This window comes from Leucoraja erinacea, chromosome 7, assembly GCF_028641065.1.
Source record: "Leucoraja erinacea ecotype New England chromosome 7, Leri_hhj_1, whole genome shotgun sequence".
NCBI lineage: Eukaryota > Metazoa > Chordata > Chondrichthyes > Rajiformes > Rajidae > Leucoraja > Leucoraja erinaceus.
Window position 1 is genome coordinate 71828163 of NC_073383.1, and position 12415 is coordinate 71840577.

At 41.4% G+C, this 12415-nt stretch overlaps 1 protein-coding gene across 1 annotated transcript in view; it reads left to right on the plus strand.

Moving 5' to 3' along the window:
• Nucleotides 1-12415, plus strand: part of LOC129699106 (contactin-associated protein-like 5) — a 682034-nt gene that overhangs the window by 449569 nt on the left and 220050 nt on the right. Inside the window, exons 15-17 of the mRNA XM_055638765.1 lie at nt 1582-1709; nt 3477-3647; nt 10273-10491. Of these exons, the coding sequence (XP_055494740.1) occupies nt 1582-1709; nt 3477-3647; nt 10273-10491 (518 nt within the window). The remainder of the gene's footprint in view (nt 1-1581; nt 1710-3476; nt 3648-10272; nt 10492-12415) is intronic.

The following is a 12415-nucleotide window of genomic DNA, read 5'->3' on the forward strand; positions in this document are numbered from 1 at the left end:
CCTTGTAACTTTCTTCCTGCTATTACAATCAGTCTGAAGAAAGGGTCCCGACCCATAACATCACATATTGATGTTCTCCAGAGATGCTGCCTGACCCGCTGAGTTACTCCAGCACTTTGTGTCTTTTTTTGTAAACCAGCATCTGCAGTTCCTCTACTAAACCTATCATTCTGAGTCTGCCATATTTTGTTCATGTGTTGCGTAGTAACCCTTTTATGCATTGTAATATGACCAGATATCTCCTCGATTTATGATTAAAAGAGAGACATGATATAAAATGTTGCTTGTCACAAAGTACTTGCTTGCTTTTAATATCAGGTTCTTTAATTCAGTTTAGGGATAGCAGGCAGAAACAGACTCTTCGGCCCAACAAGTCCATGCCAACCATCGATCACCCATTCACACTAGTGTTCTATGTTATCTCACTTTTGCATCCATTCCCTACACACTATGGACAATGTTACAGAGGTTAATTATCTTCCAGACCCACACGTCTTTGGGTTGTGGGAGGAAACTGGAATACCTGGAGTAAACACATCCGTCACAGGGAGAACATCAAACTCCACACAGACAGATATTGAGATCGGGATTGAACCCGGATCTCTGGCGCTATGAGGCCACAATACTACCAGCTGCATCACACTGCTGCCCTCTTTGATCATTCTGAATTGGTTCTCTTCAATAATTTTGAATTGGTTAATTTGATAACACAGTCCAGATCCTTAAAAGTCTCAAATGCCTGTAATGTATGGAGACTATTAACATAGCCATTACATTCCCAGGCAAGTGTTTAGATTGTCTGTATTTCAGGGTGTGGCAAAGTTGAGGGGGGAGGGAGCAGAAATTCACCTTGTGTGATGCTAAACCAGTGTTCCCAGGAGAAATTGGTCAGTTTTAATTCCCAATCAGTGACAAGATTTTGCAGTATTCTAACAGGCAGCCAATTCACACTATTTTTGTTCATGAAACGGCTACCCTAATTTTATGACGCTCATTTCCACTAGAGGGAGAGTCAAGAATCAGAGGCCATGGCCACAGAACGTACATTTAGAAAGGAGACAACAAGAAATGTCTTTATGGTGAATGGTGAATCTGCTGAATTCATTGCCACAGATGGCTGTGGTGGCCAAATTAATGGATATTTTTAAGGCGGAGATTGGCAGATTCTTGATTGGTAATGGGGTCAGGGGTTATGGGGAGAAAGCAGGAGAATGGGTTCGAGAGTGAAAAATAGATTAGCCATGATTGAATGGTGGAGTAGACTTGATGGGTCAAATGGCCTCATTCTGTTCCTCTTGGTTCTTGGTTTCTTGCTCCTCCAAAATATTCCAAATGGAATTGAAACTGGAGGTGGTGAAGGGAGGGCTTAAGCCAGAAAGGGTTATTGGGAAGAGCTCAAACATATGAACGTGTCCAAATTATGGATATTATGGATATTGAATATGGATATGGATATTGAAGCAGATTTATTTGTTTTTATCCTTATTATTATCATTATTATTATTATTATTATTATTATTATTATTATTATTATTATTATTATTATTATTATTATTATTATTATGTTCTATTTATTGGCAGGACTAACGATACAGGAGTTCTTTCACACAAAGACCATTTACCTGTAACTCAGATTATTATTGGGGACACAAACAGAACAAACTCAAAAGCAGCCTACAAACTTGGACCACTGCGTTGTCACGGTGACAGTAAGTGCCAAATTCTATTTCAGGATCGGACCTGTAAGAGTCTAGCAGCAGTCTACAGGTGAAGGCAATTTCTCCCATTTATTTCCAGCTCACTGAACCAACAGAAAGTGAAATCATTCCGATATTTTAAGATGCGCGCTGCCATTCTCGGCTCCACAGTTGCTGGGTAACGTCGTCCCATCTTTTCTCACTCGCCACGCAATAAATGATCGTGGTGCTGCTTATGGGAGGTGCCGCAAATAAATCATCTCCCAAACTTTCTGCACTGCAGCAGAGAATACACTTCAAATACCAATGTCCACCTTCTTTCAGATGTTCTGAGCTTGTGAGAAGAGTATTTTAGTTAGATTCCTAGAGCTGTAGAACACGGAAACTTGAACCTTTTGTCCCAACTTGCCCATGCTGACCAAATTACCTACCTAAGTTCATCCCAATTTCTTGTTTTAGTCAATTTCATGCTTAATTTTTTCTAACTCTGTACCTATCCAATTGTCTTTAAGATAATGTAATGATTAGACTTTTGACATAGGAGCAGAATTCGGACATTTGGCCAATCGAGTCTGCTTCACCATTCGATCATGGCTGATCTATTTTTTCTCTCAACCCCATTCTCCTGTCTTCTCCCCATAATCTTGGTCACTCATGAGGTAAACTTTCCCCTCCCACCTTAAATCTTTGGTTTAGACTACACTGAGAAAAGGACTGTGACCTTTCACTTTTTCTATGCCCATCATGATATCATATACTTCTACAGTGTATAAGATTTTGCACCCTGTTTATTTTCTCTTTTGCTCTACCCTGATGCACCCATGCATGGTATGATTTGCCTTAATAACATGCAAAGTTTTCACTGTGTCTTGGTGCACGTAAATCAACCAATACCATTCCTCAGCATTCTACGTTCAAATGAAAAAAGCCCCAGCCTTTCCAGTCGCTCCCTATAACGCAAGGCCAACAGTCCCTGTATCAACCTCATGAATATCTTCTGCACCTTTTCCAACTTAAGGAGGGAAGACAGGACGTGAAACCAAGGCTGAGCAAAACATTTACAAACAGGATTTTAGTCATTTGTTAAATTTACGAGAGTTGAGATGAGTTGAGACGAGTTGAGATGAGTTGAGTTGAGTTAAATTGAGTTGACTTGAGTTGAGTTAAGTATCCTTTAGTTTGGAGATACAACAAGGAAACACGCCCTTCAGCTTACCGAATCTGCGCCAGGCAGTGATCTACGCAGACTAACACTATTCTACACACACTGGAGACAATTTACAATTTTACAAATTCAATTAGCCTACAAACCTGTACGTCTTTGGAGTGTGGGAGGAAACCGGAGCACCTGGAGCAAACCCACGCAGGTCACAGGGAGAACATACAAACTCCATACAGACAGCACCTGTAGTCAGGATTGAACCCAGATAACTGCCACTGTAAGGCAGCAAATGTACCGTGCCGCCCATTAGTTCAGAGGTAGAGCAAGGAAACAGGTCCCACCGAGACCATGGAGACCATTGATCCCCTGTTCACACTAGTTCTTGTTACTCCATTTTCTCATCCATTCTGGAACATTAGGGGCAATTTTGACAGAGGGCCAATTAAATTACCAGCCCGCACATCATTGAGATGTGGGAGGTAACCGGAGCCAGAGGAAGTCCATGCGTACACGTGCAAACTCCACACAGGCAGCACCCAAGGTCAGATCGGATCATAATCTCTGGCGCTATGCCACTGGACAACTAATCATCAGTTCAAATTTCTCTCTCCATCCAGGTAATTATTGGAATGCGGCGTCGTTTAACACTGAGAGTTCATATCTCCATTTCCCAACTTTCCATGGAGAGCTGAGTGCGGACATTTCATTTTTCTTCAAAACAACTGCTTCCTCAGGAGTTTTCCTGGAGAATCTGGGAATCAAGGATTTCATCAGGATCGAGCTGAACTGTAAGTAGGACGCCAATGAAAACTACAATCAGGAACCAATCCTAACCTGTTTAAATACATAATAATAATAATAATAATAATAATAATAATAATAATAATAATAATAATAATAATAATAATAATAATAACTTTATTTATAAAGTGCTTTTAGACAACATCAGTTACCACAAAGTGCTGTACAAGGGAAGTCAACAAAAAGTTATTACAAACTACTAAAACCATTAAGACGACAGGACTATAAAAACAGTAAAAATTAAAAGACATTAAAAGCACTAAAAATAGTGAATAAAAGTGAGTTTTTATTGAGGATTTAAAGATGGACAGTGAAGGGGCCTGTCTGATCTGCAGCGGCAAGGTGTTCCAGAGTGCCGAGGCAGCAACAGAAAAGGCTCTATTCCCTCTGAGCTTCCGATTAGACCTTGGTACCTCAAGGAGCAGCTGATAAGGTCATAAGTGATATTATGAGTAGAATTAGGCCATTCAGCCCATCAAGTTTACCCCGCCATTCAATCATGGCTAATCTATCTCTCCCTCCTAACCATTTCTCCTGACTTCGCCCCACAAATTCTGACACCTGTACTAATCACGAATCTATCTGTCTCTGCCTTAAATATATCCACTGACTTGGGCACTACAGCCTTCTGTGGCAAATAATTCCACAGATTCACCACCCTCTGGCTAAATAAATTTCTCCTCATCTCCTTCCTAAAAGAACGTCCTTTAATTCTGTGGCTATGACCTCTGGTCCTAGACTCTCCCAGTAGTGGAAACATCCTCTCCACGTCCACTCGATCCAAGCCTTTTTCACTATTCTGCATGTTTCATCAAGGTCTCCCCTTGTCCTTCTAAACTTGAGATAGCACAGGCCCAGAGCCGACAAATGTTCATCATAGGTTAATTCCTTCTAATTCCTGGGATCATTCTTGTAAACCTTCCATCTTAATTCCATACCTTAAAAGATTATGAGTTTGTGATACATTTGGAATGTTTTCAGGATAGGCATAATTTACACATGACATTCAATCTATAGTGGGTGTTAAATTCCTCATTAACAGGTCGAAAATAATTATTAAATAAATGTTTAAAGCTGAGCTATTTTTTTAATCTTTACTCCTCCAGAATCTCAAACACCTTTTACAAAATATCCTAGCTGTTTTCACAAGTTCATCTTCCACCTAGGGATGAGGACAATTTGCTTTGGTAATTGTGGCAGACTGTTAAATTGTAGAACCTTCAACATAGAAAACTGCAGGAAAGAACTGCAGATGCTGGTTTAAATCGAAGGTGGACACAAAATGCTGGACCCACTCCCCTGACATCAGTCTGAAGAAGGGTCTCGACCCGAAACGTCACCCATTCCTTCTTTCCAGAGATGCTGCCTGTCCCACTGAGTTACTCCAGAATTTTGTGTCCACCATAGAAAACTGCAGATCAGGAATAGGCCCTTTGGACCACAATATCTGTGCTGGAGTATCTGATGCCTTGTTAAATTAATCTCATCTGCCTGTACATGATCCATATCCCTCCATTCCCTGCAGATCCATGTGCCTATCCAAAAGCCTCTTCAAACACCACTGTCACATCCACCTTCAGCCTCAAACCTGCTTTTGTGATCCAATGCTAGTCTATTCTGGCATGGGGTTGGAATTAGCATGCACTTTTCCAGAGATTGCTGTCAGAGAGCCAGAAAGAGATGCAGTGTGGAAACATGCCCTTCGGCTCACCAAAGCCACACAGAATATAAAACTCTCTCATCCCACGGATGAGGAAGCAGAAACATTTAGGCAATTATTTTGCAAACATTCATTCATTCACTCTCTATATTTGTCTATTTGTCTGTCCATCTGTCTGTCTGTCTGTCTGTCTGTCTGTCTGTCTGTCTGTCTGTCTGTGTCTGTCTGTCTGTCTGTCTGTCTGGCTGTGTCTGTCTGTCTGTCTGTCTGTCTATCTTGCTGTATCTCTAAGGCACAAAACTAAAAAAACTCAAAATCCCCCTTATTTTTCTCTTGCTAAGTGATTTTAGTCGTGTGTTTGAATGACACTTTCTACACCAAAATCACATCTGGTGCGTAATTAGTCAGTTTCTACAGTATTAGGCAACATCCACATTCTTAAAGCAATATACAAGGTTCATAAGTTCATAAGGTATAGAATTAGGCCATTCGGTCCATCAAGTCCACTCCACCATTCAATCATGGCTGATCTCTGCCTCCTAATCCCATTTTCCTGCCTCCTCCCCATATCCATTGATCCTGTCAAATCAAGAATTTGTCTATCTCTGCCTTAAAAATATCTACTGACCTGGGCTCCACAGCCATCTGTGGCAATGAGTTCCACAGATTAACCACCCTCTGACTAAAGAAGTTCCACCTCACCTTCTTTCTAAAAGAGTGCCCTTTAATTCTGAGGCTATGACCTCTGGTCCTAGACTCTCCCACCAGTGGAAACATTCTTGTCCACATCCACTCTATCTATGCCTTTCATAATTCTGTAAGTTTCAATGAGGTTCCCCCTCAACCTTCTAAACTCCAGCGAGTAGAGGCCCAGTGCTGTCAAACACTCATCATACACTAACCCATGCTCATGCCTGGAAAGGTTGATGTTATAAAATATATTGCCGACACAGAGCTTTATTAATGTAAACCAACAGCAAAATGTCCTTAGCTTATTGTTTCATTTGAACTTTCATTCATTTTGCATTAAATCCCCTCCCAAAATTTAAGCCATTTGTACAGGTTACCTGTTGCCTCTTTGTTGGCCGTCGAGTGCAGTTATTTTCTCGAAACTTTCTGCAATACTGGGCAGTTTTAAAAAAACAAACTAAATTTTGTTGTCGTCTCACTGAAGACTTAATAACATGATTCTATTAATATTCTGAGTGGGAATGAAAGTACCTTTGCGGTAAATGATGCATGCTATTTATCTAATTATGTTGTCATCTTCAGAGAGGAGCTGGATAACTGTATGCATTAGTGGCAACTTTGACTGCGTAAGGTTTCGACCAATGTGGAATTTTCATCCTGGGGTTGTAATTCATAATACATCTGTATGATATTCTCTGTAATAACAGGGAGAAGATCAAAGGTGCATATGTTAAAATGGCTTTGAAGTCAAGGTAGTAATTTCTAGATATTCACACCGAGGTGCCGTGATTTGCTATCATGCTCTCTGCAGCCTTCTGCAAATTATGACTATCTAAAATCGTAACAGTATCACATGGCATCAAAGCGATTTAAAATCATCTTTTATTCATCATTGTGAAGTAAACATATCAGTCTACTTTCAACGAATATCTGATTTCTTGGCAATGTGGTTTAATCGAGGAGTCCAAGTTTTGCAGAATCAGATGAATAATAACCTGGAACAGGACATAACGATGCTAATACAACAATTTAAATTTAATTTACAGGAGGAAGTGAAAACATGGAATATTTTTATTTTTGTCACCATTCAAATTGCAAAATCCTCCTCGAGTTGAGGCAGCTTGTGTTTGTTTTAGATCCTTGTAGCAAAGGGCAGGTTTACTTTCCAGGAATCAAATCCATTCCTCCTTGGTAATCATAAAATATGGTGCTCATTCACACTGACTTGGCAAGTCATTCAGTTATATCCCGCTGTTTCCAGTTCATGGATGTGGAGTAGACATTGGCTTTGCCCATGGTATCTACATCTATAGAATTAATATAGTGAATGAATAAGTTTATTGGCCAAATATTCACATACAAGGAATTTGCCTTGGTGCTCTGCCCGCAAGTGACAACATGACATACAGTGACTGTTCGGAATGACACATAAAACATTAAATATTAATAATAAAACATTATCGATTAATATTGTTCATGTTTAAGTGTGAATAAAATATAGTTTGTTCTTTTAGTAGCTGAATACTAGGAGAAGTAATTAAATAAAAATTAACAGTTTGCGCGGCAGTGGGCGGCACTGTGGCGCAGCAGTAGAATTGCTGCCTTACAGCGCCAGAGACCCTGATTCGATCCTGACTACGGGTGCTGTCTGTACAGAGTTTGTTCAGGGGGTTTCTCCGGGTGCTCCAGTTTGTCGGTTATTGATTTTGGTAAAGATCGTAAATTGTCACTAGTGTATAGGATTGTGCTAGTGTACAGGAATCGCTGGTCGGCGCCTACTCGGTGGGCCGAAGGGCCTGTTGACAGATTTTCCACGACAGTGGCGACAATTTTTGCTGTCGAAGGTTGTCGTAGGTTGACGTAGGTGCTGTTGTAGGTTATCGCCAGGTGGCCCTGGCAGTCTCCTAAACAGCCGCCTAAGTGGAACACCCCTTTAATGTAGTATTGAGAGGAATGCCACATTGTCAGCAGGGCAATCTTTTAAATGAAGTGTCAAATCAGTGTCTGATGTCTTGCTGGGTGAATCTAGTCCCATGAGAAAAGGCAGTGGAATTAATGCCAGTATTTAATCCAATAATCAGTTCATCCAATATTTATCTCTTAATCAAGAATACTAAAGTAGGTTTGAGAAGGAACTGCAGATTCTGGAAAATCGAAGGTAGACAAAAATGCTGGAGAAACTCAGCGGGTGAGGCAGCATCTACAGTATGGAGCGAAGGAAATAGGCAATGTTTTGGGTCAAAACCCTTCTTCAGATTGATGTGAGGGTGGGGGGGGGGGGGGGGCAGGAAGAAGAAAGGAATAGGTGGAGCTAGTGGACTGAGGGAGAGCTGAGAAGGGGAGAAGGAGAGGACAACATGAAATTAGAGAAGTCAATGTTCATACGGCTGGGGTTCAAACTGCCCTAGCGAAAGTTATTCAAAAGACCTACTACATGAGATTTCCTTTGTGCAAATTTACAGGTAACTGTTGTATTTTTGACAACTTTAATTGGCCTTAGATATATTTATTTAGCTTTTAACCACTCTGGGGCATTATGAGGGCATGAATGACATTAAAATAATGTTTTTTTCAAATGTTATGGTGTAAAGCTACTTCCCCACAGCCATCAGGCTATTAAACCTGGCTCGGACAAAACTCTGATTATTAATAACCACTTTTTGTTATTTGCACTTTATCAGTTTATTTATTCATGTGTGTATACATTCATATAATGGTATATGGACACACTTATCCGTTTTGTAGTAAATGCCTACTATGTTCTGTGTGCTGAAGCAAAGCAAGAATTTCATTGTCGTATACTGGGACACATGACCATAAACTCACTTGAACTTGAACTTGAAATTCTTGCTTTACTTCAGCACAACAGAATATAGTAGGCATAAATACAGATCAGTGTGTCCATATACCATTGAATAAATATATACACACACAAATAAGTAAACAGATAAAGTGCATTGGGCTATTAATGTTCAGAGTTTTGTATGAGTTGAGTTTAGTAGCCTGATGGCTGTGGGAAGCAGCTATTCCTGAACCTGGATGTTGTAGATTTCAGGCTGAGGGTAGTGGGGAGATAAGTGAGTGGCCAGGATGGTGTGAGTCCTTGATGATGCTGGCAGCATTTTTGAGGCAGCGGCTGCCGTAGATTCCCTCGATGGTAGGGAGGTCAGAGCCGATGATGGACTAGGCAGTGTTTACTACTTTTTGTAGCCTTTTCCGCCCCTGGGCGCACAAGTTGCCGTACCAAGCCACGATGCAACCGATCAGCATGCTCCCTATTGTGCACCTGTAGAAGTTTGAGAGAAGCTCGATATACGTGACAATAATAAACTAAACTAGACTAAACTATTATCTAAATGGTGGCCAACTAGGAAAAGGGGAGATGCAGCGAGACCTGGGTGTCATGGTACACCAGTCATTGAAAGTAGGCATGCAGGTGCAGCAGGCAGTGAAGCAAGCAAATGGTATGTTAGCTTTCATAGCAAAAGGAGTATAGGAGCAGGGAGGTTCTACTGCAGTTGTACAGGGTCTTGGTGAGACCACACCTGGAGTATTGCGTACAGTTTTGGTCTCCAAATCTGAGGAAGGACATTATTGCCATAGAGGGAGTGCAGAGAAGGTTCACCAGACTGATTCCTGGGATGTCAGGACTGTCTTATGAAGAAAGACTGGATAGACTTGGTTTATACTTTCTAGAATTTAGGAGATTGAGAGGGGATCTTATAGAAACTTAAAAAATTCTTAAGGGGTTGGACAGGCTAGATGCAGGAAGATTTCTCCCGATGTTGGGGAAGACCAGGACAAGGGGTCACAGCTTAAGGATAAGGGGGAAATCCTTTAAAACCGAGATGAGAAGAACTTTTTTCACACAGAGAGTGGTGAATCTCTGGAACTCTCTGCCGCAGAGGGTAGTCGAGGCCAGTTCATTGGCTATATTTAAGAGGGAGTTAGATGTGGCCCTTGTGGCTAAGGGGATCAGAGGGTATGGAGAGAAGGAAGATACGGGATAATGAGTTGGATGATCAGCCATGATCATATTGAATGGCGGTGCAGGCTCGAAGGGCCGAATGGCCTACTCCTGCACCTAATTTCTATGTTTCTATGTTTCTAAACTAAGCTAAACTGAAATCTAAGCCTTCAGCAATATTAAGTTTGGACTAATAGAACTAAGTCTTTATTCTAAGCTTGGCACTGTTAGTGAAAACTGTTTTTCACCTTAATGACAATTACTTCTGGTTGTATACTCTTTGTGTAACTTTCAGCTCCAATGGAAGTGGTTTTCTCATTCGATGTGGGTAATGGACCATTGGAAGCTACTGTGAAATCACCCATCCATTTGAACGACAATCAATGGCATTACGTTGAAGCAGAACGGAATGTCAAGGAGGCATCTCTTCAAGTGGATCACCTCCCAAGAAGGTCCCAAGAGGCCCCTGCTGATGGGCACATCCAGCTACAGCTCAGCAGCCAACTGTTTGTAGGTAGGAGACCCATGTTTACTAATCACCTGTCACTTTTCATGACACCGACATAGAACTGTAACATACAATACAATTCAGAGAGTTGCGTTCCATTTTTTTATTGCAGTGTTTAAGATATACAGTATCACAAATGAACAAATGAATGAATGAATAAGTTTATTGGCCAAGTATTCACATACAAGGAATTTGCCTTGGTGCTCCGCTCCAAATTGACAACATGACATACAGTGACAGTTAGAAACGACACATAAAACATTAAACATTAATAATAAAACATTATCGATTAATAAAACATTATTGATTACCCATTGGTAACATGTGTTCAAAAATCGAATTTATTGCTGTTAGAGAAATTCAATATTTTGTATACCTTCTGATCATCAAATCTGAAATGACTTCTAAAGGGCCTGTCCCACTTAGGCTATTTTCTAGGCGACTAGGCTGTCGCCACATGGTCGCCGGGGTGTCGCCACATGGTCGCCGGGGTGTCTCCTCAGTCGCCTAAAGAGTCGTAGCGTCTTTCTGGTCACCGCTGGATTTTCAACATGTTGAAAAATTTTCAGAGACAGTCGGCAACAGTGGAATTGACGCCAATGTGCGTAGCTTGACTTTTCCTGACGTAGGTGCTGTCGTAGTTGTCGCCAGGTTAACGTAGGTTGTCGCCAGGATAACATAGGTTGTCGCAAAATTGCTGGAAAAACTCAGCGGGTGCAGCAGCATCTATGGAGCGAAGGAAATAGGCGACGTTTCGGGCCGAAACCCTTCGTAGCCGTCGCCAGGTAACGTAGTTGTCGCCAGGTGACGTAGTTGTCGCCAGGTGACGTAATTGTCGCCAGGTGACGTAGTTGTCGCCAGGTGACGTAGTTGTCGCCAGGTAACGTAGGTTGTCGCCAGGTGACGTAGTTGTCACCAGGTAACGTAGGTTGTAGCCAGGTGACATAGTTGTCGCCAGGTGACGTAGGTTGTCGCCAGGTTAACATAGGTTGTCGCCAGGTGACATAGTTGTCGCCAGGTGACGTAGGTTGTCGCCGGTGCTGACTTTGGTTATTTGTTGTTGTTAAAGTAATGATTCTATTTCAAATTTTACGTCAAAGGCTTATCTATATTATGAAGAGACATTACGAAGAGACTCTAGGGATTTTCAAAGTTTACATGGTACAACAAGGAAACGTAGACAAGGATGTCAATGTTGTGTTTGAACCTGTAATTACCAAGTTACCAAGTGTATTTTTTTTGCTTCAGAGTTCAGCTGTTTAGTTTAATTTAGTTTACTTTAGTTTAGTGCTACAGTGCGGAAACAGGCCCTTGGGCCCACCATGACCGCACCAACCAGCGATCAGGAACGGGGTACTGATTTTAGATGATCTTCCATGATCATATTGAATGGTGGTGCTGACTCGATGGGCCGAATGGCCTACTCCTGCACCTATTTTTCTATGTTTCTGTGTTTCTATCTTACATACACTAGGGACAATTTACATTTATGCCAAGCCAATTAGCCTGCAAACCTGTACGTCTTTGGACTGTGGGTGGAAATCCAGAGAAAATCCATGCAGTGTCACGGGGAGAACGTACAAACTCCATACAAACAAGCACCCATAGTCAGGATCGAACCCACATCTCTGGCGCTGTAAGGCAGCAACTCTACTGCTGCAACACCATGCCGCCCTCTTGCTGATTTGAATATAAAGATAAATGTATCAGGAAAATAAAAATTCCAACCCCAGATTACATTTATCACTAGATCGCAATATGGCAATACTGATAGGTTGATGTGTTAACAATCCAATTACTCCATTTTGGGAGTTTTGAAACCATAATGGAACAGTGTTATCAGACTACTGAATGGACCTCTTAAAAGCATAAGGTCTCCCATCTTCCAACCTTCCCCATTGTAGCCGTTACACTTCTTTTAATGTGCACT